General features: G+C 43.0%; 1 protein-coding gene across 1 annotated transcript in view; it reads right to left on the reverse strand.

The window, feature by feature from the left end:
- Positions 1-26,796, reverse strand: part of ABLIM1 (actin binding LIM protein 1) — a 158,600-nt gene that overhangs the window by 37,176 nt on the left and 94,628 nt on the right. Inside the window, 2 exon segments of the mRNA XM_042908656.1 lie at positions 6,787-6,845; positions 10,716-10,803. Coding sequence (XP_042764590.1) covers positions 6,787-6,845; positions 10,716-10,803 — 147 coding nt within the window.

Raw genomic sequence — 26,796 nt, forward strand, 5'->3', positions numbered from 1 at the left:
GTGCCCATGCAGTTCAAACCTATGCTCTTCCAGAGTCAGCTGTATTATAAATGAAGGTAATTTCAAATGTTTATCCTCAAAGGTATGCCCATTTCTGTCCTACAGAGGAAGGAAGCAGGATCTGTGATTAAGCTATTAGAAGCTGATGCAATTTACTTATTTTCCTTTAAGCACCTTTTCCTTCATGCCTTATGAAAGGACATGCCATTTGAAAGCACAGTAGGAAAATTCGATTCTTTTTTTTTAATGCCATCTTTGGAAAAAAAAATGCAAGGCAAGAGTGGAGAAGGGACAGTAGCGAAAGGATTATAGACTGGCTGTGATGTCTCGAAGTATTTTTCTAATAAAATTAGGCAAATAATTGAATCTTTATTTTGGCTACAGAAGGAAAGGAACTTCACTAAGAACCTTCTGTTGTACGTGGTTGTCCGCACTCATACTCAGCAAGCAAAGGGTCCATATGACCTACATTTATTTCCCCAGCACATGTTCAGGGACTCACTTTTGATTTCAAAATAGTTTTTCATTTTTCTCAAAAAAAAAAAAAATCAACCAAGAGAAGTCTCACCAGAAGACTAGTAGTTCATTCCAATGGGGAAGAGAAAAACCCCACGGCCTTTGATCACTTATAGTAAATACACGTCTTTTGAAAACACACGTCTTTTTGTTTTCTGCATGAAATCTTTTTTAAAAGCCCTCTAACTACCTTGCAGCTCACTTTTCCTCTATGCCTTGACGTGGTCCATCTGTCCTACCATTAAAAGGCACAGTCACAAAGTGAAAATCACCCTGAAGACATCTTTTTATGTTCCCATCCGGCTCTCATCATTCTACTGACTATGAAACACTTACCAGAGCTCTGCCTGGTGAAGAAGCAGATAAATTATATTTTCCATTTACTTTCAGTATGGGCCACCATAATGTCTGGTCCCTTTTCAGTCGGGGGGTGCTGGAAAAGCTCTCTGCTTCCCTGCCCTCCCCCCCGCTTTCAGCAGGAGCAGGGGTACGACGACTACCCATCTACTTTGCATTCCCCCAAAGCCATGCTCTAAGAAGGGAGAGAAACTACAGGCAACTGGCAGCCAGACGGGAAAGAGTTTATGAACGCCTAGGGGACAACTAATGATATAAGGTGACTGCCACCTTATACGAAGTGCTGCTGTGATTGACAGTACCTGCCTTGGGTTTTTGTCCCAGTTCACTAGGCAAGGTGGTGATAACAGCTGCAGAAGAAGGAATACTTTTAAAATCTACATACATTGAGCGTTCACTGCTAAGTCAAGAAAGGGTGAAATTAACTCCTTTGGAGAAAGGAACTTTATGTTTCAGAGGAAGCAGGAAGGACTCGTGGGCACACATTCCCTTCTCTGCAGTGTGACAAATGCCATCAGCCTTTACTATGGCCAAGAGCCTCAATGTCTTTTTGCTATAAGTCATAGCCCCTAAGCATACTCATGAATTATAAAAACACACCAAAAAAGAATGAAATATTCGAATAAAGTGAAAGCCTGGAACGAGGCGGTATGTTATTGTAGTGATGCTAATAAGACAAAAACCAACATTATCCTTTTGAGATATATGTACAGATTCTAATTAGCTCTTTTTTAAAAAATATACACACACGGTACATGTTTGGTATATTATAGGTTTGCAGGTGCATAAGTTATGCTAGTGAATGTTAGTTTCAAAAGACAAAAATCTCATGCCCATTTTGTACGGCAGTCCGTTCATGCTTTAGTCTCCAAAGACATCAGAGAAGCTCCTTTTAAGAATATAGCAAATGATCCACTCCAGATTATTACAAACTGAGTCCTGGGAATATCATGTGCTTTGTCTATAATGAATTACAGCAGACATTACAAAGGTTAGTACTGAGTTTTACCTATAGACAAAATTTGCTATTCATATACAACTTTTCCAAGTAAATAAGACTGGAACATGCTTTCCTTAGGTAATTTTCTTTTCATCATTTTCTTTTGCCTATACCTCAGCATGAGGAAAGAAGGAACAATAATGAATATAACAATTCATTATTATATAAATAATGAAATGTCTTTCCTCCTATAAATTTCCTCCCGGGGCACAGGGTGCTGACTATCCTGCAGGAGTACAGTTGGTTTACCTAATAACTAAAAAGGTTTGATATTACTTGGTGAAATGAGCCGCTTGTATGAGGCATCTAAGATCAACATATCTGTGTGACTTGAGTTTTCAGGCTTCTTCAAAGTGCTGGTGAGCTGTTCCTCAGTGGCCAATGGGTGAAGGGAGACCTTGTCAAATGGCCTATTTCTTTGCCAGGTCCCAAGCTGTTTACAACTTTCTGTGATGGAGCTCAAGCTGACTTCATTGAGATTTATGGCTGGATAATGGGAATCAGATGTCCCTTTTGAACAGGATAGGAAGAGAGTGGTTATTAAAAACAGAGCTCTCTCTCTCTCCTCTAACTCACCACTGCTTACGATGTGCCCCATCTTTAAAATTTAAGGGTCTGGAGCAAACCAAGAATTTCACACTTGATGATGGTATTTTTGTTCAAGTCGTGAAAATGCATCATTTGGCTATAGCCTTCGGCTAACAAGATAGAATCCTATTTGAGTTATAACGTATACTTTTGGGAAAGAGACCCCAAAACTGTTGAAAAAGCAACTTCCTGCCAAACAGAGGTACTATTTGCAGTGGGGGCAATCTTTGGCTGTTGTGCTAGATTCATGAGACCATAACTTCATTACGTGTGAAAACCCTGCTGCTGGAGCTGAAGCTTTAAGACAGAATGAAGATCATGTGACAAATGCAAGTTGGAGGCAACCCGGTATCATGGGCCAACACCACATAGCCGAGGCCTGGAATCTGCAGTTAAATCTTGCCCCCTGATGCCCGGGGAGCCTTGGGCTGACCTCCTTCTATAGATGAGGAAACTGAGGGGGTTGATGTCTAAAAGGTTTCTTTCCACTCTAAAAATATATACTTCTAACTATCTTCCAAACCATTTAATAAAAGAAGGTAAACTTTTAATAAAAGTAGACTGAGCAACACCTCTCAGCCTTAGTGCCGTTCTGGCAGGCATACACGGAGCCCAGGCTAAAATGCTCTAGTGTAACCCTGAACTGTTAGCAGAGCTAAAAACTGGGTTTCATCCGGGCAGAGAGAGGATTGTGGAAAGTTATTATAATTTCACAGCTTTCAGTGGGTTCTCAAGACCCCCAAGGAAGATATTGTGTGTGTGTGCAGGAAGCACAGTCTCCTGCCTCACTGCTCATCTGGAGGGCTGGCTGAGCTCTCGCCTTGCTTCTGCGTCGTCCTGCGGGGCATGCTGCTCTCCTTCCTACCCCCAGCGGACTTAGTCCGTGTGTAATGCTCCTCTCCTTCTGCCTTCCTGACTTCCTCTCTGATGCCCGGTGGTGTGCTGGAAAGAGCATGAGTTATGGGCTCAGAGACCCGGCTTCCAATCTCAGCTCTACCCCTGACCAGTGGTGTAACTCTGGGGAAAGTACCTAACTGTGATCAGTCTCAGTCTCTCCAACTGTAAAATGGGAGTGAGGATAGCTACTTCCCAGGGATTCTTAGGGAGAGCAAATAGAGTACATTTAAACCCTTTGGCCTCTGCAGAGTAGGTGCCTGGTCTCTTGTTTCCTTTCTCCACTTCCCTGCTGCTTTCTTGAGATGAACCACTCCCTACGCAGGCATTGTGTTCCCCTAGTTCCATGCTTCTGCGATCCCCCTCAGCAGCCCCACCTTTCTCATCATGTCCATCCAGGCTCCAAAATTCAACTCAAGGACCACTGTTCCCAGGGAGTGCCCCTTGGGACCCTTTCTCTCACCTGACATTCCTTGGTCTAGGTGATGTGCTTCTATACCATTTTATAAGGACGTATCTGTCTTCCCTGCTATTCACCAGCATCCAGCCCAGCACTAACTATACCTGGGTGCCTGGCAAACATTTGTTCAACGAACAAATGTGTGAACCCGGGACCCAAAGGGGAGCTTCTAATGTGCTCGCTTTAACGAAGGTGACGCTTTAGCCAGTACTCTAAATGAAAACAATAATGAGAGAAGAAAACAGCCAGAATCGGAATGTGAGATGCACTCTGTGGGGTGAGAAAAAGCATCTGCCTCTGCAGGAGCCGGAGAAGTTATGTGGGACGAGCAGCACGTGGACGGCAAGCCACAGAAGCCTGGGGCCAGGACAGCGGCTCTAAGCCTCAGCCTTAGACACAGTGCCAACCTGCAGAGACGGAGACCGTCCTGTGCGTCGAACCAGACTTTTGGGATAAAAGAAATCGGATGAAGAACGATGAATGTTTGGCGGCTGCCACAAAACATGAGAAAAGGAAAGAATGAGCAAAGAAATATCCTCCATTTAGAAACACTGCACAAAAAACAACACAACACAAAACCTTTGGGAAAACATATTTGATAATAAACATCAAGTGGCATCACTTTAGAGTTGGGGTGTGTGTGTGTGTGTGTGTATGTGTGTGTGTTGGGGGGGGGCCCATGTTTAAAAGCATATTAACTGGCCTTCAAGTTACAGTTTATTTACCCACATTCTAACTTCCCATGATTTCTTTCCATTTATTTTGGCTGAGACATTTTTATATATGAAGAGTAAGAAACCAGTGGAGCCATTGACAGATGTCTTTTAGAATCTGTCATTACAAACGCCCTGTGAGTTCTTAAATACCAAGAATGTGGATTACTCAGTGGGGTGGCAGAAAGAGTCTTAAAACATTTTCATTTTGCTATGGTAACTGCACTGATGTGACACCCTGTGAAAGGCTTGGAGATCTTGGCTCAAGGTCTGTGATTTGTAGACACACCCTTAAGAGAGCACAACGTTTACTCCCTTATTCAAAAACTGATTCCTCTTTCAGCCCCAAGAGCATCAGTCAGCAAGTGCCCCACTCCGGGCACACAGGGACCTCCTCCCCTCTGGAATGCTCCATCCTTCGCACTACTGAGCTTCCCAAAGGTGAGCGAGCTGAGGGCTGGCCTGACCGCCCAAGTGGTTGAATGTTGGCTTTAGGAGAAACGTTTTGGAATTTTCTGGAAAACTTTACTAAAGGAAGAAAAACTAATAGCTCTTCTTGGCCAGAACGAGTAGAAATATTTCACTAGTTGTTTTCATAAGCTTATACAGAGAGTTCTATCAAGATGCAATCAAGAGTGTTTTTTTCTTTTTCTTTCTTTTTTTTTTTTAAATATTATTTTAGCAACACTATCTGCAAACTCAAGCAATCCTTACAGAGAAAAGACACACATTCCATGTACTCTGGTCTCATTGACATTCTCCTCCTCATGTCCCAAAAGAGTTCATCAGGGATGAAGTGAAAATGATTATTCAAAAAACTGAAAATAACACTGCAGAGATAGTATAAAGTCACTAGCTACTTGGGTGGTTTCTGGGCAGCAGCCCCAAGCTATGCTATGAATTTTACATTCTTATGATAAAAGTGACAATAACTATCTTTCACGGTCCAGGATTTTATAAAGATAACCCATTTCCAAAGCACCCATGGTTCCTCCAAACTCGCAGACTCTGGTGCCCAACATGGGTGACCATTCCAGCGGGCATCAGCCTGGTGGATGCACTTGAGGGTTACACGCACGTGTTCAAGCTGGAGTTGTTTTGTAGAAACAGAGACCAAAGCCACCCTGGTATTGGTGGACAAATTCCTTTTCAGTTTGTCTGGTTTTTACTCAGTTATTCTGAGAAAAGGTGGGGTTTTTTTTTTTTGTTTTTTTTTTTTTTTTGTTCTCCTCCATAAAGGTATGATGCTGATGGGATTACAATGCACAGCTGCTGATGCCTACTAATGGCAATTCGAGAAGACGTGACACCACACGCTAGAGTTTGGCTTCCAAAAGCAATTCAGACCATTATTTTCCCTGAGATACCAAGTGTAGCAGAAACTAGTTTTTCCAAGGGTTGGCCAAACCAGGAGGCCGTGGACTGGGATCCAGTGTGATTATTACTCAGGAAATATTTCACAGTCCAGGGGAAAAACTAGGGGCCTCCGAACAGGCTACAGACAATGATGATGCCTTACACGTGTGCACAGCTCTTTGCTTCTGAAGCAGATAAAATAGTGTCACCTAGAGGTGTTGTCAGGCTTGAGCAAGGCCGGGGAAAAGGTTCTAGAAGGGAGAGATGAAGAGGGTCTACCCTTTTGCCCGTGTGCTTGGTGTTCAGGGATAGTTACTAAACCATTCTGATGTCCCCTAAGAGTTAAGTTACAAGACCATCCAGGATGCTTATTCACACTGACCCTTCTGGGCTCATCATTATTTCCCCAAAGGTTTTATCCGACAAGCCGTCAGCTTCTGGAGACAGAGGCCCTTCGGTGAATTTGGATTTAAGAGGTCAGTAAAATGCACCAGGAGCTAAGCACGGATGCAGAATTTGGGTTGAGGTGGTACATTATGGACCGAAGTACAAAAAAGTCTGGTGAGGTCACCAGATGTTGGGCCTAGAACTGGATGAATCATTTTTTCACGTGCGTATGGTTTGATTTTTCCCTTGAATGCTTTCCTACGAACCGGACTAGTGAGGCAAGGCTTACTTTCTCCAACACGAGCGTTTGGAATAAAAACCACAATCGATTTAACAAAGGAGGGAAGGGAACTTCCTTCTCTGGCTAAATGGTCTTTCAGCTTGGTTTGTTAATGAGAGAAAAAAAAAATCATGAGAAAGTAATTTCCCCCCAAATTCCAGCCCTGAAAACTAGTGACTGTGACACAGACGGCCAATAAATGCAGCTGGCATTACAGCTCTAATTGTCTCCTTACCCGCAGCTTTTCCTCCGTCTTGGTAGATTGCTTACAGTCGGGATGCCAAACGGTGGAACCTGGAAAGACACAGTGCCCCGCAAAGAGTTAAGGGAAATGGAAAGAAGCCATAGTCCTATTAGATAGAACTTCAGAGAATGGTTCAGATCCTTCTCTCCCTAACACAGGGGAGTGTTAAAACCCTGTGCCCAAGTGAATTATGACAACTCCAACCTCCAGGTGAGTTTTCCTCATCCAGTCTGAGCTTGCTCTATAAAGGTCATAATTCTAGACCACAGAGACCACTACCTGGGCACAAGTGTTTTGATGTAAGAGATGTTTAGTTCTTGACTGAGTGCTGTTCTTGTTTTGGGCCATACTATTATCCTTTAAAAGTCATGTCTGGGGGCGTCTGGGTGGCTCAGTCGGTTAAGCGTCCGACTTCGGCTCAGGTCACGATCTCGCAGTATGTGAGTTCGAGCCCCGCGTCGGGCTCTGTGCTGACTGCTCAGAGCCTGGAGCCTGTTTCAGATTCTGTGTCTCCCTCTCTCTCTGACCCTCCCCCGTTCATGCTCTGTCTCTCTCTGTCTCAAAAATAAATAAACGTTAGAAAAAAAAATTAAAAAATAAATAAATAAAAGTCATGTCTGTGTGCTTACTATAAGCTGTGTTGAATTTAAGTCTAAGTAATAAGCCATGCTTCTAGAACATCCAAACAACCGAGCAATTTAGAGGGGAATAAAGTCAAACCATATCCAGAAGCAAAACTCACTGAATTTTTTGTTGATCCAATTATACATAGTCATCTACAAAGATAGGGAAAATCAAGCCAACTAGTAGAAAGGTTGAAAGTTATGGTACAAATGCAGAAGTTTCCTTTAACTTTTAACCCTTTAACTAACCAAAAAAAGCCTTCGCTCTGAAATGAGTGGAAATACTACCTGTCATTTTCTGTTTCGGTGTCAATGCCTCATGTTCCCAGGGTACGAAGCTCTTCCATGGATGGTACGAGTATCACAGAACTAAGCAAAACACTTATATCCAATAGAAAACTCTAGTAAGAATCCACGCCCGCCTACATGATTTTGTATACCTAGATATATATGTCATTTATCCGGTTGTGGCAAAGACCTGTATGTAAATCCTGTGTTTACACAAGGCTACAGGCAGATATGAAGGAGCACTTAAAAAGACTTGAGCAGGGGTGCCTGGGTGGCTCAGTCGGTTGAGCGTCCAACTTCGGCTCAGGTCACGATCTCACAGTTTGTGGGTTCAAGCCCCGCATCAGGCTCTGTGCTGACTGCTTGCTCAGAGCCCGGAGCCTGCTTCAGAGTCTGTCTCCTTCGCTCTCCGCCCCTCTCCCACTCACACTTTGTCTCACTCTGTTTCTCAAAAATAAATAAAATGTAAAAAAAAAAAATTAAAAAAAATAAATAAAAAGACTTGAGCAAATAAAGTTACTAAGGTGACAGCAGCGAGTAAATGATACGAATCTGTTCAGTCTTGGTATGAATATTAGACTTCCCACATTTCACCGTTAAATCTTTCTCTCTTCAAGCAACAAACTGTGTGTCCTCGAAGTCACTAAAGTACCTCTTGAGTCATTGTATACCACTGAGCTAAAATAGCTAAAATAATATTAATGACAAGGATAATACCCTTTATTATCAGAGGACTACTTTAATCCCTCTTTAACAATCATTTCTATCTTGCTTTATTTACCCAGAGCCAAAAAATAAACACTAAAATAAAATAAAATAAAAAGAAGAAAACGAAACAAGCCAGATTCATAGTCCCGTCAGCATTAACATTTACTCGGAGGCTGGCCACAAAGCGCAGGAGAGCCGCCCAGTGTGGAGAGCTAAGGGGCAGGGGTGGGCTCATGGACAGCATTCGCTGTGAAGGTTCTACCAAGCGGGAGTTGTTGGCCAGAACACTGGGTTTGCAAACAGCGTCACATTGTTCTCCAGGGGTCAGACACACAAGGAACGTGACTCAGGGAGAGTATGAGATACTGAGGAAGATGAACTACTCATTCGCCAAGGATGCGTCGAGAGGGCAGGCAAAGAGCGCCGAAGCCCAGCACCAGAAGATGTTCAGGACGACCGCTGGAGTTCTGAACACAGCCCATCTGGACGGGTAGTTGTTTATTTATAGCACGAACGTGCTGTATTTGTGCACAGCTTGAACCCACTCCCTATTCAGATTCCAGAACCATGTGCACGTGCAGAGCTGTGCCCAGAGCCTTTCAGTCTTCAGGGTCTCGCGGACACGGGGTTGACACCCACTCGGTGTCTTTGTTTTTGTGGGCTGCAATCGACACACTAAAATCTAAAACAAAGCCTGGACACCAAATGGAGAATAAATCTGCTCCATGCTGAAAATGCAAAGCGACACCTGCCTATTGCTACACAGATTCACAGCCTGCCCCCGGGGAAATGTGTCATATAAAGTCCACATGAGACCAGGGATTTGAGAGCTTGTCACTTGCCTTCATCGGGCCCTTTAAAATTCAGTGGCTTCTTAAATCAAGATTTTCCAGAGTGATCATTAAAACGAAGGGATGTTTGGGTTGTCCAGTTCTCCTACCGTGAGCACTTTTTAGAGGATGATAGCTAAGGCTTTGCTTTAATACTCAAGAATCTTTTCTGTAGACTTTTCTTAGTTGTATAAGAACAAGACAGAGAGCAAAGCAAACCATTCATTAAAAATACACATAATGTTACGTGCAGAGAAACAAAGAAATGAATGTGAAGGCAGATGAGACCCAGTAATTACCAAACCGAATGAGTACCAGCTCTCATGGTTCTTGCTAATTTTACTGATAAGCCCTTGTCTATTTAATGGCTCTTTTTCCAGCTAAAAATAGAAAAATGTTTGTGCAGATGGTGCCGTTTGACTGGAAGAGAATCCTTCCCTAAGCTTCTCTCTGAGAAGTTTCAGCATTTTAGGGGAGATAAAAACTAGTCATGGTTGAACACTGGCAATGTTTCTCAAAATGATTTTCGATGAAAAAAAACATCTAATGGCCCTCTGGTAATACATATTTCTTCGCCACCAGAAATCTCTCCGTTTCTCTTTCAGGGACTCTGGGTATGTTCTCTCTCCTTCTTTTGCCGTCTCTCTTTCTTTCAGGATGAGAGCTATGCTATCTTAATGGGATGAAATACTTCTGTGATGCAATTCACCAAATATTAGGGTTTTCTTCTTCCTGAAAGCGTGCATAAGAAAGAGCCGCCTGCAAGGGGCGCCTGGGTGGCTCAGTCGGTTAAGAAAGAGCCGCCTGGAGGGGCGCCTGGGTGGCTCAGTCGGTTGAGCGGCCGACTTCGGCTCAGGTCATGATCTCGCGGTCCGCGAGTTCGAGCCCCGCGTCGGGCTCTGGGCTGATGGCTCAGAGCCTGGAGGCTGCTTCCGATTCTGTGTCTCCCTCTCTCTCTGCCCCTCCCCCGTTCATGCTGTGTCTCCCTCTGTCTCAAAAATAAATAAACGTTAAAAAAAATTAAAAAAAAAAAAAGAAAGAGCCGCCTGGAGCTTGCAAAAAAAAATAAAATCCTTCTCGCAGGGCAGTGAAAGAAGCAAAGACCAAGTAGCATCCAGAAATGCTTTCTTTTTGCCTTTTTTCCCAAGCCTATTCCTGGGGGGGAGGGCTGGAAGGAGGTGTCGCTGATTTTCATCCTTGCCTCACCTCCACGGCACCAAACATCAAGTCCTATTTGTTCATTCCAGAAGCATCACATTCCTTTGTTCAACAGACTCAGGGGCTCACTGCCAGCATGCCCACTGCTTGGCTGATGAATACTAATTGCTGAGGTAACTTTTGGCCACGTTCATTTTGGATCTGGGGAGCCTTGCGGCTAACGAAAGGCCTCCTTCTCTGAAAACGAGCAGACAGAGCAAGGTTTTCTTTCCTCCGGTGGGGAGAACTTACTGGCTTCTCGAGCCCATCTTACCTTGAAGATACATTTCCTCTCCTTCTGTGAACATCTGGTTGCACCTGCTGCATCGTGCACAGCTGGGGTGGTAATGTTTGTCACCTGCCTGCAAGAGAAGAGGTAGGGGCTCTTAGTTTATACCTTATCACAGCTCTCAGCCTCTTTTCTGGACTCGGGGATTTGGAGGAAAAAAAGAAACAGCTGAGGCGGGAAAAGTAAGTGCCCAGTTGACCAACGCCTCCTACATCAACAGCCCTGGAAGCTGAGGCCGCCCCATTAGAACGGGAAGGGGCTCACAGACCAGCTACTTGTGCCTGGATGATGGGGCAGCTTTGCTTCTCGGGGTTTCTGGAGCCCGTTTGTCCCCTGGCCTGGGTACTCATGGATGGTTGCCAGTGACTCACCATGTGCCTGTGATAAGCCCACTCCATCTCCAAAAAACCCTACCCCCACAAAACAACACCCAAATGGATGCGAAGACTAATACTGGTTTGTATTAAAGAAATAAAAAGACAGGATTCTCATATTTAGCAGGTTTTTTGCTTCCTTAGCTAAACTGTCTAAAAATAATAAAATCTAGCTTGCATCAAGAGGAGAAAAACCATGGTAAGAGGCATCATCCACAACTTTTACCTCGGAAGGACCCCAAAGTCTCTTCTGTGTTGCTTATAACGATCTTTTATCAAAGTCATACATTAAGTGTTTTCTGAAGAAGGCACTTTACTGAGGTTGGCCCTGCATTATTCATGAGCTTTTCACATTCCTAAATATGACAGATGCCAGCACAGCAGGTGTTGACTTCCCCAAAGCAAAATGTCACTGGACACAGGGACAATTCTCCAGACAGGTGCCAAGTCACATTAGAGTCACGCTCCAAATGCATGCCTGGCAAAATGGAATCTTTTTTATCACTTAGCAAAAAATCCTTACCACCTAAAAATCACCAAAGGTACTCTGCGATGAAACCATTTTCTCAACCAACCGTGCAACACTTCTTTCGCATGGGCCACATGCAAGGCAGGGCTGAGAGCACAGAGTCAGAAGTGGCTGCACCCTGCGCCTGCATGAAATCTCAACAGGAAACCAGAGGTCAGGTAGTGATTCCTTTCTCACACCCTCCGGTAGAAACTGCAAAAGCCACTTAGCAACCAGAGCGTGAGATGCTGGTTGGTTGCTTAAGACAATCAAGTGGAAAAAAAAAAGGAAGTTATTTCAAAATAGAAGCCAGGAATGAAATCTGGCCAATGGTGCCCAGTCAGAAAATTCTAGAAGAGGCATTCTTGTTTTGGTTCACACTTACTTACTTACTTACTTATTTATTTTTCCCTCAGGGGATGAAGGAAGCATAGGAAATGTCACACAAAGTAGCTCCTTCCCTTAGACCATCCAGGGTCAAATGTGAGTGAAAGAAGACACCTTGACAGGAATCTTGGGTGGTCTCCAGCGAAAAGCACACTCCTCAGTAAGCTGGGAGTGGGAAGAAAGTTCTCCAAACTGATATGGTGTATCTATCCTATTTAGTGGTACAACATTAGGTGGATTCTCAACAAAGATAACACCAAGACAATGACTTACACTTTCACCAAAGGTTTTCTACCTTGGTCTAGTCCTAGCCAACGTGATAAGAGACGTATAAAGATTACTAATGAAAGAGTTCCAAGAGCTAGATTAAAAATTAACACAGAAAACCCAATAGCTTTCCTACTGACTAGCAATACAAATTCGGTCAGCATAATGGGAAAATGGGACTCCGTTTCTAAATCACAACAAACAAAGCCTTCAACGTGAGACTGATATAAAGAAAATGGTAGAACCTAGTTGACGGACATAAAAGGCAAAAAAACATGCAATATTTCTGGATGAGAAAACCAAATATTTAAAGATGTCAATTTATCTAAAATTATCTAAAATAAATCTATTATTGCAATGCATTCCCAATTAAAATGATCACAGGGGTTTTGTCTATAGACAAGCTGATTCTGTAAGTTCATATGGAAAAAAAATACACAAATATACAGACATTTTTTGAAAGACAGAGCATCAATAAAGATTTTCCCTTCCTGACACAAAAAGTTATTCTTAAAAAAAGTTTTTTTAATGTTTGTTTGTTTTTGAGAGGGGGCCGGGCAGAGAGAGAGGGAGACACAGAATCCGAGGCAGGCTCCAGGCTCTGAGCTGTCAGCACAGAGCCCAACACTGGGCTCAAACTCATAGACCGTGAGTTGAAACCTGAGCTAAAGTCGGATGCTTAACTGACGGAGCCACCCAGGTACCCCATGAAAAGTATTCTAAAGGCGCAAATAATTAAAGTGCTTCAATGTTGGTACAGGAATATAAAATAAATTGGTGAAACAGATAAGTCACAGGAACCCATTGCACACTATACACAAGAGAATTTAGTCTATGATTATGGTGGCATTTCCAATGAGTTACAGAATGGATTATTCCATCAATGGTGAGAACAATGGACTCTCCATGTAAAGAAAGGTAAATCTAGATTCCTGACTCATAACTTACCCAAAAAAGAATTCTAGAGAGTTACAGAGCTAAACAGAAACAAAAATGTAGAAATCTTAGAAGGACATATAGGAGATAATTTAGGAAACTTGGGGTAGGAATGCCTTCCTGAACAAGGCAAAATCTAGAAACACAATAAACACAAATAATGACAGTGCACACACAGGAAAATGTCTAGACATAAAGTTAAAAGAGAAGTAACAGGGAAAAAATACTTGGCACACATCTCAGATACAAGCTTATTACCCATAATATATAGTGTCTCTAATAAAATTAAGTGGCAATAAGGGCAAAAGGCAATTTCCAGAAGACATGTAGATGACCCCTCAAATAAAAATTAGCTCAGCTCCACCAGGAATCAGGGAAACACAATTTAGAAAAAAAAATATTTTTCTTCACCAAACTGGCAATGACAAAAAGACTAATGTCAGGAAATAGGCTTCTCACACACTGTCGGTGAGCAAAATTCTTTTTGGAAGGAAACTCTGGCAATATTTATTAACATTTAATATGCACAAACTCTCTGACACACAATTCCATTTCTAGGAAGCCATCCTACAGAAATTCTCATACCTGTGCTTAAAGGTGTTTGTATCGACGGTCTTCAGTATTATTTACAACAGGAAAGAACAAAGAAACAGAAAGCAACCTAAATCAGAAAGTAGTCAGACAAAACATTCAATCCTACGTAGCCATTAAAGGAATGAAATAAACTTACATGGAAAGAGTTCAAAACTAACGTTACCAAGGGAAAAAATCATGCAGAAAAGGAATGCCTATAATGTAGACGCATAAAGCCCTAGTTGAAAGTGTGGAGACGCTGGGGTAGGTGGGACTGGATTCAAATCCAGTTTTGGCACTGTGGGGTCTTGTGAAGGTTGCAGCCTCTCTAACCATACAGCACCACACTGCTAGAACTACCTCGGAGTGACGTTGCGAGGGTGAGCGATGATGTAGTATTTTGAAAATGGTGTGGCACGCTATCATAATAAATCATAGAAACAACAGCACTAATCCTCAGCACAGAGGTGGTCTCAGGGCCATTCACAAAAAGGCTTCTTAGTGCAGTTTGGGATGCTGGTAAAAGGCCTTCTCGGTGCCTGTTCTTGCCCAAGGACAAGCACAGAAGAGTAATGGTGCCACCTGAGCTGTCACACAAGGTGGATGGAAGATATGCCAAGGCCCCATGTGCCAGGCTGTGGTCTATGAATTATTGGCAGAAAGCACTGCTAAGAAACAATACTATCGTAATGCCAGGGACATTGGTCTTGACTCATGTACCTGCTTCGTCTCCCAATGCTGAACATGTCAAGTAATGCGGTCGGCCAGACTCAAGGGCCATTTCACAGCCATTTAAAAGTCTGTTTTTGTAGCAGTGCATCCTAGGGGACCACGGGGCCAGAGGCTCAAGGCCAAGGGAGCCTCTGCTTTGCATGTGTGAGCCACCTCTTCTCTTTCATTTCTTCTTATACCGGCACCATGACGGTTCACAGTCAAGCCCTGCGCACAGGGCCAGGAAAAGGATCAGAGCTGAACAAAGACGCGGGCTCATATGCAAACTAACTCCCCAAACGGACACAGTTGAATCAAAATCGTTTACACTGCAGTCATTTGTAGAAGAAGGAAAAGTATTTCGGATCATGAGTAAAATGGAAGAGTATATAGTGCCTACGTTAGAACAGATAGTAAACGTACGATTCATTGTGGAGAGGCGGCTATTGATCATCAAGTTTTACAGCACAGCGTGGGCTTTGTTATGACAGGTGACTTCCTAAGTGACAGTTAACCAGGTACCTGGCCCCAAGCCCACACCCTGCAACTCTAGCTGTGCCTGAGCCTGTGGGACCAGATGTGTCGTGGGGCTCACCAGAGCTCTGCAATCACTGTTCTCCGCCCGTCTGTGTATCCCGCTGTGTAAAAAAACTTATAACCTATTTTCTTCTTTTTCACATATTCAAAGTGCACATGTTAAGCATCTACATTCTGGCTGGCATTAAACTCTCTAGAAAATAGACAACTTGCTTATGTAGCTGAGTTTTATAAAGCACCTGCCTGCACATTCAAAGTGCAAAAAACTCCTTTGCCTTTCATAGTGCTGATTATGTCAGATTTCTGTGGTAATTATTACTATTTGGTTAATCTCTAAATTGGAGTAGGAACTTTGGCATACAGACTAGAATACCATCTGGAGTAATACTATCTACTATAAGGCAGGATTTAGCTTAAGGCACCACGCTTTTGATAAAATCCATCGTCTAGCAGAGCAGATAGTTCTGAACTCCTTGTGGATGAGGGGGTCCCCTGGGAAAGGGTTACCATGTTTGGAATCAAGAGAATGGGTGTCATTCTTTAATGTGTTACCCACAAGACCTCAATGATGCCACTACATACCCTCTCCAAGCCCCAGGCCCCTCATCTGTAAAAAGTGAAGGGTTGAACTGAACAATTTCAAGTCCCATGCAGCCATAAAATTCTGTGATTCTGTGTGAAACCCCATAGCTCTACGAGCTCACACAACAGTGTTAACAGAAAAGCGATTTGGGTAGAGAGAGGAAATTCTTGATGGTAGGGAATGGAGTTTAAGCAATGACTCCATAGTGCCTTATACCCAGGAGGATTTCTGGATGCCCTACGCCCTGTGCTGACTGTAACAGCCCTCTGGGAGTGGCGAAAGAGAACTGTAATTACAGAACCCATCCTTGGACAGATAATCTGCTTGCCTGATAATCTGCTTAGCTCCTGGATGACCAACTGTCCTTTTTAGTTTTTCTTTACCCTCTTTCCCTCAGAGTGCCCTACTCCCGACACGAGCCTAGGCGATGTGAATGATGGCTCTTGAAGTCAACCTTCAGCCATTTATAACTTATGCCCTACCTTCTTCCAAAAAGGACTTGCAGATTCTTATCGGAGAAGGTCATGATCTGTGAACAACTGGACAAAAACCTTAGAGGAAAAGAAAATATCAAGGCTCCACACTCAGACAAACCTACTGTGATCTGAGTTTCTCACTAGACGAAGACAAAAGGGAAAATGAGCCACAAAAGTCTCACTGTGTGAAAAAAATGGCCACATACAACTGTGACTAGAGAGGTGAGGTTTCCTATTCTAAATAAACGAACAGTCATTGTAGGCTGAACTGCCATAGGGTCTTACTCTGTGCAAGGCATTGCATCAAGGACTTTAAGTGACTGGTCTCACTACACTCCCGTGATGTAGGTGTTATTTTATTGTCTTATACCGGTAAGCAAAGAAACTAACGCTCAAAGTGGACAATGTCCAACACTCAAAGTCCATAAAGTAGAGCTCGGCTTTGTGTCCAGGCCTCCCCTCTAAAAGCACCAAGAAAATTCTTATGGAGGACCCTGGCTCTGGAATGGAAAATCATCTTCCACACTAATTTTGCCGATGGTTGGAAACATTCAGGTAGTTTCTTATATAGACCCCTGAGAAAAACCAGTGGTGTGGTACTGAAAGATAATTGAATATAGTCATTTCCCTATGGGGAAGTTAAACTATCAAGGTCTAGGTTGCCGTTTCTTCTTAAAGATCTAACTTGATTTACAGATGATTTGCTTAGAATACCCAAAGGAATAAACAAATTGCTTTTCTGTCCCCAAGACTCTTGCAAATACAGCTCTGATTGACAGTGACTTTAGATGAAGGACATATAAACACGTGAGGTAAGTATATTGGCCTAGATCAGGAGTTTTCTAATGGCACTGTGCATAAGCAACACCCAAGATTCTTTTAAAAATGGGTTCAATGGTTTTAAGGCAGGGGATTTAAGAAATCACCTTTTTTTTTTTTTTTTTTTTTTTTTTTTTTTTTAATAAGCACTGAAATGAGTATACAAATCATCAAGAACTCAGGAAACACCAGTCTGGGTGGTCCCCAAACCCTAAACCTGATGGTAGATGAAGAAGCCAAAGGTGTAACAAGGATTTATTGCTTACATGGCAGGTGCATGGGTGGGGAGGGAGAGGCAGAAGCACGCAAGTTCCGTGTTTTACTCCTGCAGAAGGGCAGTGTGGGGGCTGACTCAGCCATCTTTAAGTCTGCTGGTTTTTTCTCTTGAAATGGGAGAGGTTTCCAATGTGACTGGACTGGCTTGATCTCCAAGTTGAACACTCACCTGTTCCAGGAGGGTGTTTCCCATAATGCAGCACCCCGAACAGGCAGGACAATGAGGGTGTGCCCTGGCCCAAATTTTGTATCCTGGGCAAAGGTGAACAAATCAGTTTGCCCAGGCAGCTTTCCCAAAGCCCGGAGGGTTCTACACAAGTCTGTGCAAAGCCAACCTGCACAGATGAGAACATCCTGCAGCCAGACGGCCTTAGCCACCCAACTGCGGCTGCAACCGTGTGCTGTGTCAGAGGGAGGGGTCACAGCTCATCTACTCCAGTGAAGATGCACAAAACAGAGCGGAGACAAATACACCACCGCCTCCCAATGATCTGGTTCCCTTTGACCAGCTGCTCAAAATATAAAAGAACACCAACTCCCTTCTTTTAATGAGGGGTAAAGAATGAAAAAAGTGGCAACATCTCAGTGTAAATGCATATTGGATTTTTTGGAGATGGTTAGTGCTTTCTCATCTCCTTCCAGGGAATCAAGTGTAAAAACTTTAAAGCAGTCTTTACAATTTAACAGTGCTAGATACATGTTATCTGTAAATGTGCGCATTCCCACGGGACATAACCAGTCTCTTTAAATGACCTATAGGTTCAGTGCAATCTCTACAAAATCCAAGCCGGATTATTTGTAGAGATTGAAAAGCTGACCTACGATTTATGTGGCAATGCAGAGGACCCAAGAGAGTAAAAAAGAAAAAAAATTTAAAAGAATAAGATAAAGTCAGAAGACTTACACTATATGATTTCAAAAGTTACTATAAAGCTAGAAGTTATCAAGATAGCATGGACTGGTATTGGGATAGACTTATAGGTCAACAGAATAGAAGAGAGAATTCCAAAATAAATGGCCACATTCATGGTTAATTAATTTTAAATAAAATGCCAAGGAATTTGATGGGGAAGGTGTAGTCTTTCCAAAAAATGATGAGGGGACATTAGATCTATATATTCAAGCAAACCCTACCTCACACCATAAACAAAAAATTAACTTAAAATGAATCACAGACCTAAATATACAAGCTAAAAAAACTATAATGCTTCTAGACAAAAACATCAAAGAAGAATTTTGTGACCTTGGTTTAATATTTCTTAGTCTACAAAAACACAATTCATAAAAGAAAAAGATTGATAAGCTGAATGTCATCAAGATTAAAATCTTTTTCTCTTCAAAAGGTATCGTGATACCTCTGAGTCACAGATTGGAAGACATCGCTGCAAATCGCATTTCTAAAAAAAAGACTGGTATCTAGAATATACAAAGAACGAAGACAATGCAAAATAAGTGGCCAAGCAACTCAATTGAAAAAAATGGGCAAAGATTTAAATAAACACTTCACAAAAGGAGATATATGCATGCTGAATAAGCACATACACACTGGTTACAATGGCTATAATTAAAAAGACTGACCATACCAAGTGCTGAGGAGGATGTGGGGAAAGTGATACACTCATCCACTGCTGATGAGAATGTAAAATGGTACAGCTAGTTTGGAAACTTCTGGAAGTTTCTCAAAAGGTTGGACATAAATATACCTTGCGACCCAGCATACTACTAGGTTTTAAACTAAGAGAAATGATAACATAGGTCCACACAAAGGCTTCTGTGCAAAAGTTCACAGCAGGGTTATTCCTAATAACCCCAAATTGGAAACAATCCAAATGGCTCTCAGCTGGTGAACAAACAAAATGTGGAGTAATGGAACACTGCAAAGCTATTGTTCTTATTGAAAGGAACAAACTATCGATCTATGCAACAAACAGATGAACCTCAATGACATTATGTGACATGAAAGGAGCCAGACCCAAAGGACTATGGATTGTATGGTTCCATTTATGTGAAGTTTCTAGGAACGGCAAGATGAAGGCAATATAAAGTAGGTGAGTGGTTGCTGGAAATGGGATTGGGGTAGGACGGGAGTAGGATGGACTGCAGATGAGCAGTCGAGATGGGGTGACTGAAAAGTCCTAATATTGCATTATAGTGATAGCTGCACAACTGTATACGTGTAATAAAAATAATCAGACCACACACTTACAATGAGTGAATTTTATGGTATGTAAACTATTCCTTGATAAAGAGACATGCCAATAGAAATAAAGAAGGGAAGGGAAGGGAAGGGAAGGGAAGGGAAGGGAAGGGAAGGGAAGGGAAGGGAAGGGAAGGGAAGGGAAGGGAAGAAGGAAAACAGTGAACAGTGGAGTGGGGGGCAAGGGACCTGACTGGGAAGATAGGAGGAATTGTTCTACTCACTGTCTGCAATGACACATGCCTTCGTTCCTTTTGGGGTGGGGGTGGGGAGTTCAGATTCTTCTGGAGAGTTGTTGAAAGGAATGGATTCTTTCTCCAGAATCAAATGTGCCTTTATATATAGAAAGCTAGATATGCATACATAATATTGCATTGTTAGCAATTATCTGAAGATTTGAATGTTTACAAAGGGCTTACAAAAAAGTAGTTCACTAATCTAATTATTATTTCTCTGTCTTCAGAAGAAGTACCATTCTTCTCGTATAAGAAGAGAAAGCAGACTACAGACAGATGAAGTAATTTCCCCAGAACCACATGAGAAGTAGAAATGAAAACCTGGGTGATTCACCTTAGCGTAGCTCCTGGGACTCTCCCGGGTTGGCTCTTTGGCTGTGTGCTTTCACACACAATATCTAATTGGATTCTTTTCTGACCCTTTGAAATAGACGACATCATTCTTTTTGTTTTATGCTGGTTAAACAGGCTCAGAGGACAGATGATGTGCTGCACCAAGGTCACACGGCTAAGTGTCAGAACTGGGAAATATCCCAGATCTTAGGATGCAAATTCGACTCTCTTGGATCAATACCATCACAACACCTACGTTGTTTCTTTTTCAGAAATCTTAGGCAACTAGAAAAGTGATTCCTGTATGATGCAAAAAGATGGTTAAGATGAGTGGTAAGAGACACCTTACTAACATAACATCTATCTTGGCTATTTTGCCAAACCGAAGGCAGAGCAAATAACTACGTTGACGACAAAACGCAAATCTGAAACTAATCAAGGGAGTGTCTACATTTGAACCTCACCTCTCCCTGATGTTCCCACGGCTCTGTGCTTCCACTGTCAGACGTATTTAATTTTGCCACTAGTTATTATGGCTGGACTGTCTGCCCCACCCCACTGTGCAACACGGAAGGGAAAGAGATGGGCTTTGGCATCAAGAGAACCCGGAGGTCTGCCTGCTGGTCTTGCAAACACTGTGGCCTTGGGTTCTCCTCTGGAATCATTTCTTTATCTGTACAAACTGGCATTAGAAAAGCGGCCAGGTAGGATTATTATGAAAATGAAACAACCAAAGGTATGTTGATCACCGAGTACCTGGTACCAGTCGACGCAGGTGAGATTTTTCTTTTTCTTTCATGTTGGATTATGCATGCCTTTGAAGACATCGGTCCCACGGCTATCTCCATAACTCTAGGATCGCTCTTGCTTTCCGCACAGCAAGTGCTCTCGCAACGTCTGGCGAGTTAGTATCAGAAACCCTATCAGAAAACCTCTACGTTGATGAGCCTTCTATTCCCCGCACCATTACGGCCGCCCAAAGAGAAGTGATGGATGCACTTCAGTGCTTCAGCTATAATTTCATTATTTACTTGTTTCCAGACACTGTGCTGAGCACCCCATAAGCCATATCCCTTCTGACACTCCCTGCAGCACTGTGAGGTAGGTGTTACACCCAGTTTAACAGGTGAGGAAATCAAACATTAGCAAGACCAAGAAATTGTCCGAGGTTACTTGGTTAGCAAGGGATAGATCTGTCATCTGAATTCAGGTCTGTCCAACTCCAAGCTGTGTAGAACCCCCAGGTCCTGCAGCTTTCCTAGCCCTTGGTTGTTCAGGTTACAAGGGAGGCCCCCGCTGAGGTCCACCCTGGCTCTTAGGATCATCTTTCAACTGCTTTTCCTTTCTCTAAGAATACAAATAATAGTGCATCATACAAAATTAAGGCCTTTGCATTTTACAATTTGCTAATGCTAAAGAAAGACTAGATAATTTAAGTTCTTAACAAAAACTTTACTTCCACTGTCCCTCCTGCTCCCAGCCATCAACAGTGTGATCAAATGTTATCTATTTATTTTTTATTTCTTTCTTTTTTCACTTAAAAAAAAAAATATATATATATATAATTTATTGTCAAATTGGTTTCTATACAACATCCAGGGCTCATCCCAACAAGTGCCCTCCTCAATGCCCATCACCCAAATGTTATTTTAAAAAAACACCATAAATGGGGGCACCTAAGTGGCTCAGTTGGTTAAGCAACTGACTCTTGATTTCAGCTCAGGTCAGGATCTCACGGTTCATGAGATCAAGCCCTGTGTCGGGCTCTGTGCTGACAGCGTGGAATCTGTTTGGGTTTCTCTCTCTCCACTCTCTCTACCCCCCCCCCCCCAAATATATTAAAAAAAAAACTTAAAAAAAAACACTGTAAATAATACCAAGGCCTTTAAGGCCAACTATCCTAAATGTTATTTCCTGACATAGGCGATCTTCACGGTACGGGACAGTGTGACCCTAAACCTTTACAAAGCAGGCCTGGTAGTTCCAGCCTGCCTGTCGTTTTCAGATTCAATAATAGCAAGGTCATGTCTCCCAGGTGCCAAACTTCCTTGAAACTGATTAAATAGCATGGAACTGATTAAATAGCATGGAAAACATCATCCCATTATTCTCTTCTGGTAAGTAAGTTATTAAGAAATAGAGCATAGTTTAGAGGGTAACCAGTGACCTGAGGATCTGGTGTTGAATTTCCTTGGGTGTTAGCTGAATTTGGTATTCCCCGACCAGGTGCTTTGTCAGCAGTTGGTGCAATCTAGTCTATGCTTTGTTTTTCTTAGCTATCAAAAAATGCCATTTTATATATCATATCAGATTGTTCTCCCTTACAAGGTAGGTAGGAAGTCTTGAATATACTTTCCCGCCTCTTCTTTGGAGTAGGAAGGAGGAATGCCTTTATTTTTTCATTTAGGTAGACTTCTTTGTTGAGGTATAACATGCACTAAGACAAATGCCCCAACTGTGTACATTTGAGTGAATTTTCATAAATGCATCCAAAGCAAGAAAGAGAACGTTATCTGCACGCAGAAGCCCCCCTCAGGCCCTCTCCTAGTCCCATGACTCCTATTCCCTATGCTGACTTCTAACTCCATATGCTAGTTTTACCTGGTTTTGAAGTTTACATAAATGGAAGCAAATACGTCTGGCTTCTTTTACTTGATTTGCTGCGAGAATTATCCATGATGCTGTATGTAGTTGTACCTCACGACATCTCATGCTTGCATAGTGCTCCCTTATGTAAACATGCTACATTTATTTACCCATTCCACTCCTGATGGACATTTGGGTGGTTTGAAAGTGTTGGCTGTTTTAAACACTGTTGCGGTGAAAATTCCTGCCCACGTCTCTCGCTGAATTATATACAAGTTCCAGTTGTGCTTATACGTAGGAGCAGACGGCATATGGCAAGGTCACCGGGCATGTTTATGCTGAACTTCAGCAGCCACTGCCAAACAGTTGTCCAGAGTGGTTTTCCTTTTATTACATTTTTAATCTGAGAGGAATTTGAAGGAATTAAATAAGAAGAATCAAATTAAGAGCTCTTTGCCAAATGGATTCCCAAAGTGTTTTTCTAACCTCTGTGAAGTGAATGATCTTTTTTTTTTTTTTTTTTTTTTTACATAAAATGGCCTCTCAGTCGAAGCTCTGAAGCTCTGTAGCTTAATCCCCTCAGGTCTCCATTATTCCAGGCCCTCCAGAGTGCCACTGAGCCATTTTCAATCCTTCTTTCATCCTTGTCCTTCTGTCTGCTGTATCCTTTCAACTGATGGGGACATGTGGATGGAATGCAAATAATGCTTATATTTCAATCCTAAACTGACTCGAAATCAGCAGACAGTGGCTGGTGTTGCCTGGATCGTTTTGCAGAAGGCTTTACCTTAAAGCCTCAAGAGTGGCTTCTAGTTAGGGCCAAGGCACAGTGGAAAGAGTAAGCAGAAATTGAGTTTGGAAGGTTGGGGACTTCAGTGGCTACCAAAAGATCTAAGTTTTCCTCTCATGAGTTTAAATATTTCTTATCCATTATTTTTACTGTTAATAATACCCTTTACATCTGTTCTATAGCAGAACATTTAGAAAGCATGTTCCCATTTAATTCACCCAGTGCTTTGGAGGGTATCACTTTTATGCTTAATTATGGGCTCAGAAAAGTTTTCAAGTGACAGAGCTAGTGTTCAAATCTATGTTTTTTTGGTTTTGTTTGTTTGTTTGTTTTATTAAGTCTACTCTTCCCTCCTCTTCCCCCCCCCCCCCCCCCCCCCCCCACACACACACACATCCTGCTATATTTCAAGCGTCAGAAACACTGAAAATTACTTTGGTAGCTTGGACAGCTTAAAAATAAGAAGCTTCTATCCTCCCTCCTTTTCACAAATTACCATGAAGGCGTCCAGAAGCTAACCACCCAGGTAAAATCCAGTGGAACTTCGTAAGTCTATCCTTCACACAAATAGCAACTCACTTGAGGATGATAATTTGAGATCATTGACAAGAAAGGGATCTTGGTTCCTATAGACTCGGTAGGAGCGAGTCAATTGGCCTGTTTTAGACATATTATTAGGCTGCCTCAGTTTCTATGTGTGCAATGTCAGGAATGATTAAAAAGGTGGATGTCTGAGAAATCTGTTACGTTGAGCTTTCAGAATGAATGGATACACTGGGCCCCAAATGCTCATGTCCCTCAATCCTGTGTACTTTCTGAAAAGATTTGTATGTTCTAGAGTGTTAAAAAAGGTGTCAGAGGCTGGTTCTACCCAGCTTGCGAGACTGCTGTGTAGGTAAAGAAATGTTAATTATACATAAATTCACTTTGAGCAATATGACACAGGGAAGGGATGGACAGGGTTCCAAAACACCGGATGACTCTGGGCCATTTTCTTTCCAAACACTATACCTTGAGGGGAATTTTAAAATTTTTTTTTTTTTTTCAACTTTTTTATTTATTTTTGGGACAGAGAGAGACAGAGCATGAACGGGGGAGGGGCAGAGAGAGAGGGAGACACAGAATCGGAAACAGGCTCCAGGCTCCGAGCCATCAGCCCAGAGCCTGATGCGGGGCTCGAACTCACGGACCGCGAGATCGTGACCTGGCTGAAGTCGGACGCTTAACCGACTGCGCCACCCAGGCGCCCCTTGAGGGGAATTTTAAAGGGGTCTCTTCAGGAAGCTGAACCCCAGAGGGAGAGATTCTTGGAATCCGATGGAATGTTACCGGAAATATGTAGTAGGATAGCAAAGTCAGGTGCCGCTCTGCATGTGGTAAAAACTATTAGCATAGTTCCTGGGAAGGAACAGTGAAAAATGCATCATGCTTCCGGCTCAATACAATTCACTCTCCAAACTCAGACACCACCCTACAGTCAAGGTCAAAGGTTTTACATCCTTTCCTTTCTTAACACCAGAAGATAAATATTTGCCTTCAAGTTCAACACTCCTGAAGCCTACTCCCAACTGGATAATTTTTTGTGTCTTGCGCAAGGGCAAACACTTAAGGTTCCTTATTACTCATGATCTCATTCCTGGTCTCCTTTCCAACACCAGAGCATGTTGGAGTCAGGAATGTACAATAATAGCAATCCAAAGGGTCTCTTCCATGAGAGCTGCTCCAGGGGAATCAGTGATCAATATGCATGTCCTGGCGGCCAAATGGCACAATTAAATGCATGGAAGGTGGGTGGGAAGAAGTATGGCAGTATCAGATTACAGGACTGGTACCCTTTATTTAATGTCTTGGTAATGACTTTATGACCCGTAGGAAACATACAGAAGGCAGGAGGCTTTTTTTTTTTAATTATTATTATTATTATTAAAACTTTTAAGTTTGTTATATAGCGCACAGCAAATGTGTTATCCCAACTCAGCAAGATTCCAGTTCGTCAACTGCTTTTCTTAGCCAAGTTGCTATCTCTAAAATACATTCCAGGGGCTCCTGGGTGGCTCAGTCGGTTAAGCGGCCGACTTCAGCTCAGGTCATGATCTCGCGGTCCGTGAGTTCGAGTCCCGCATCAGGCTCTGTGCTGACAGCTCAGAGCCTGGAGCCTGTTTCAGATTCTGTGTCTCCCTCTCTCTGACCCTCCCCCGTTCATGCTCTGTCTCTCTCTGTCTCAAAAATAAATAAGCGTTAAAAAATAATGATAAAATAAAATACATTCTGGTTCTGTCATTTCTTTCTCCAGGAATTACAACGGATGCCCCGTCCCACCCCTCTCCTTTTCCTTCCTCAGTATTTGTATTCTAAAACAATTCTTAAAGTACTTTGTAGAAGTTGGGTAAGACACAGAGCGTTGTACGTGGCCCGTGCCTCAATTTGGAGTCCTGGGTGATCCCTTACATGTTATTTCCACTAAAACCATTGCTCTGAGTTATCAACTCCTGTGCAGATGGTTCAGCTCTTGGGCTGCCGAAAGCACGCTATCAGACTAAAAATATTTTTTCCTCCCCAGGGTTAGAGGAGCCTTCAGGGTGGAAACCAATACTGGAGCAGTCAGAAAAACACAGCTTGCTTTGAAAAACATCCTTGTCTGATTTCTTATCCCGTTGTCGCTGGACTTCACCCCCTTTAATAAACAACCCCGCCTTTCAGCCCCGAATCTACGGAGCCCAGGCTCTGTCATTTCGCTGGGAACAGTAGGGGTGCTTCTACCCCTCACCCCATCACTGGGTGTCAGTTCTAATTGCCAGGAGGAAGAAAAAACAGGGTGAGAAGTAAATTCTAAGAGGGGAGGCATATGAAAGAATTCAGGACCCCCGGGTTTGGAAATACCACAAATCAGAGCCCACTGAAGGCAAGGCTCCTACCTCTGGATGACCACTACGGCATTTCCGCATCCCGCAAAGAAACAGACACACAGGTCTACGTTCCAGAGTCTACACGCCGGCCGCGTGCCTTCCCTGTGCTGAGTCCTCTGGATTCCTCTGGAAGGGCAGGCCTCAGGGAGTGGAGCCAGGATAAGTGGTGAGTGCTGTGCAGCCAGGTTGCCCCCCAAAAGTACCCACCACACCTCAACCAGTTGTGGTCAGGTGACAAGGGACCTGCCAGGAGGAACCAGTGACCGTGCCGTGGCTGGATGCCGGGACCCAGATGACAGCCGGAGCCATATACATCACCCAGTGATTTGGTGCACTCGGGGTTCCACTCTGTGTAGTCCACACAGCTCTGTAACACTCTAAGTATCAGACTGCACAGCCAGAGCTGATGTAAGCCTGCATTTTGGCCGCAGGGCAGCAGACCAGCCTGAGTTCTTCGGTGCAGCTCTCTAAGTGCTCCTTAGCAAAGTCTACCAAACGTAAAAGTCAGAGCCGGCCAGCTCCTCTGATGACAGACAGACAAACAGACAGAAAAAGCCCCGCTGCCCAGGTG

This window comes from Panthera leo, chromosome D2, assembly GCF_018350215.1.
Source record: "Panthera leo isolate Ple1 chromosome D2, P.leo_Ple1_pat1.1, whole genome shotgun sequence".
Lineage (NCBI taxonomy): Eukaryota > Metazoa > Chordata > Mammalia > Carnivora > Felidae > Panthera > Panthera leo.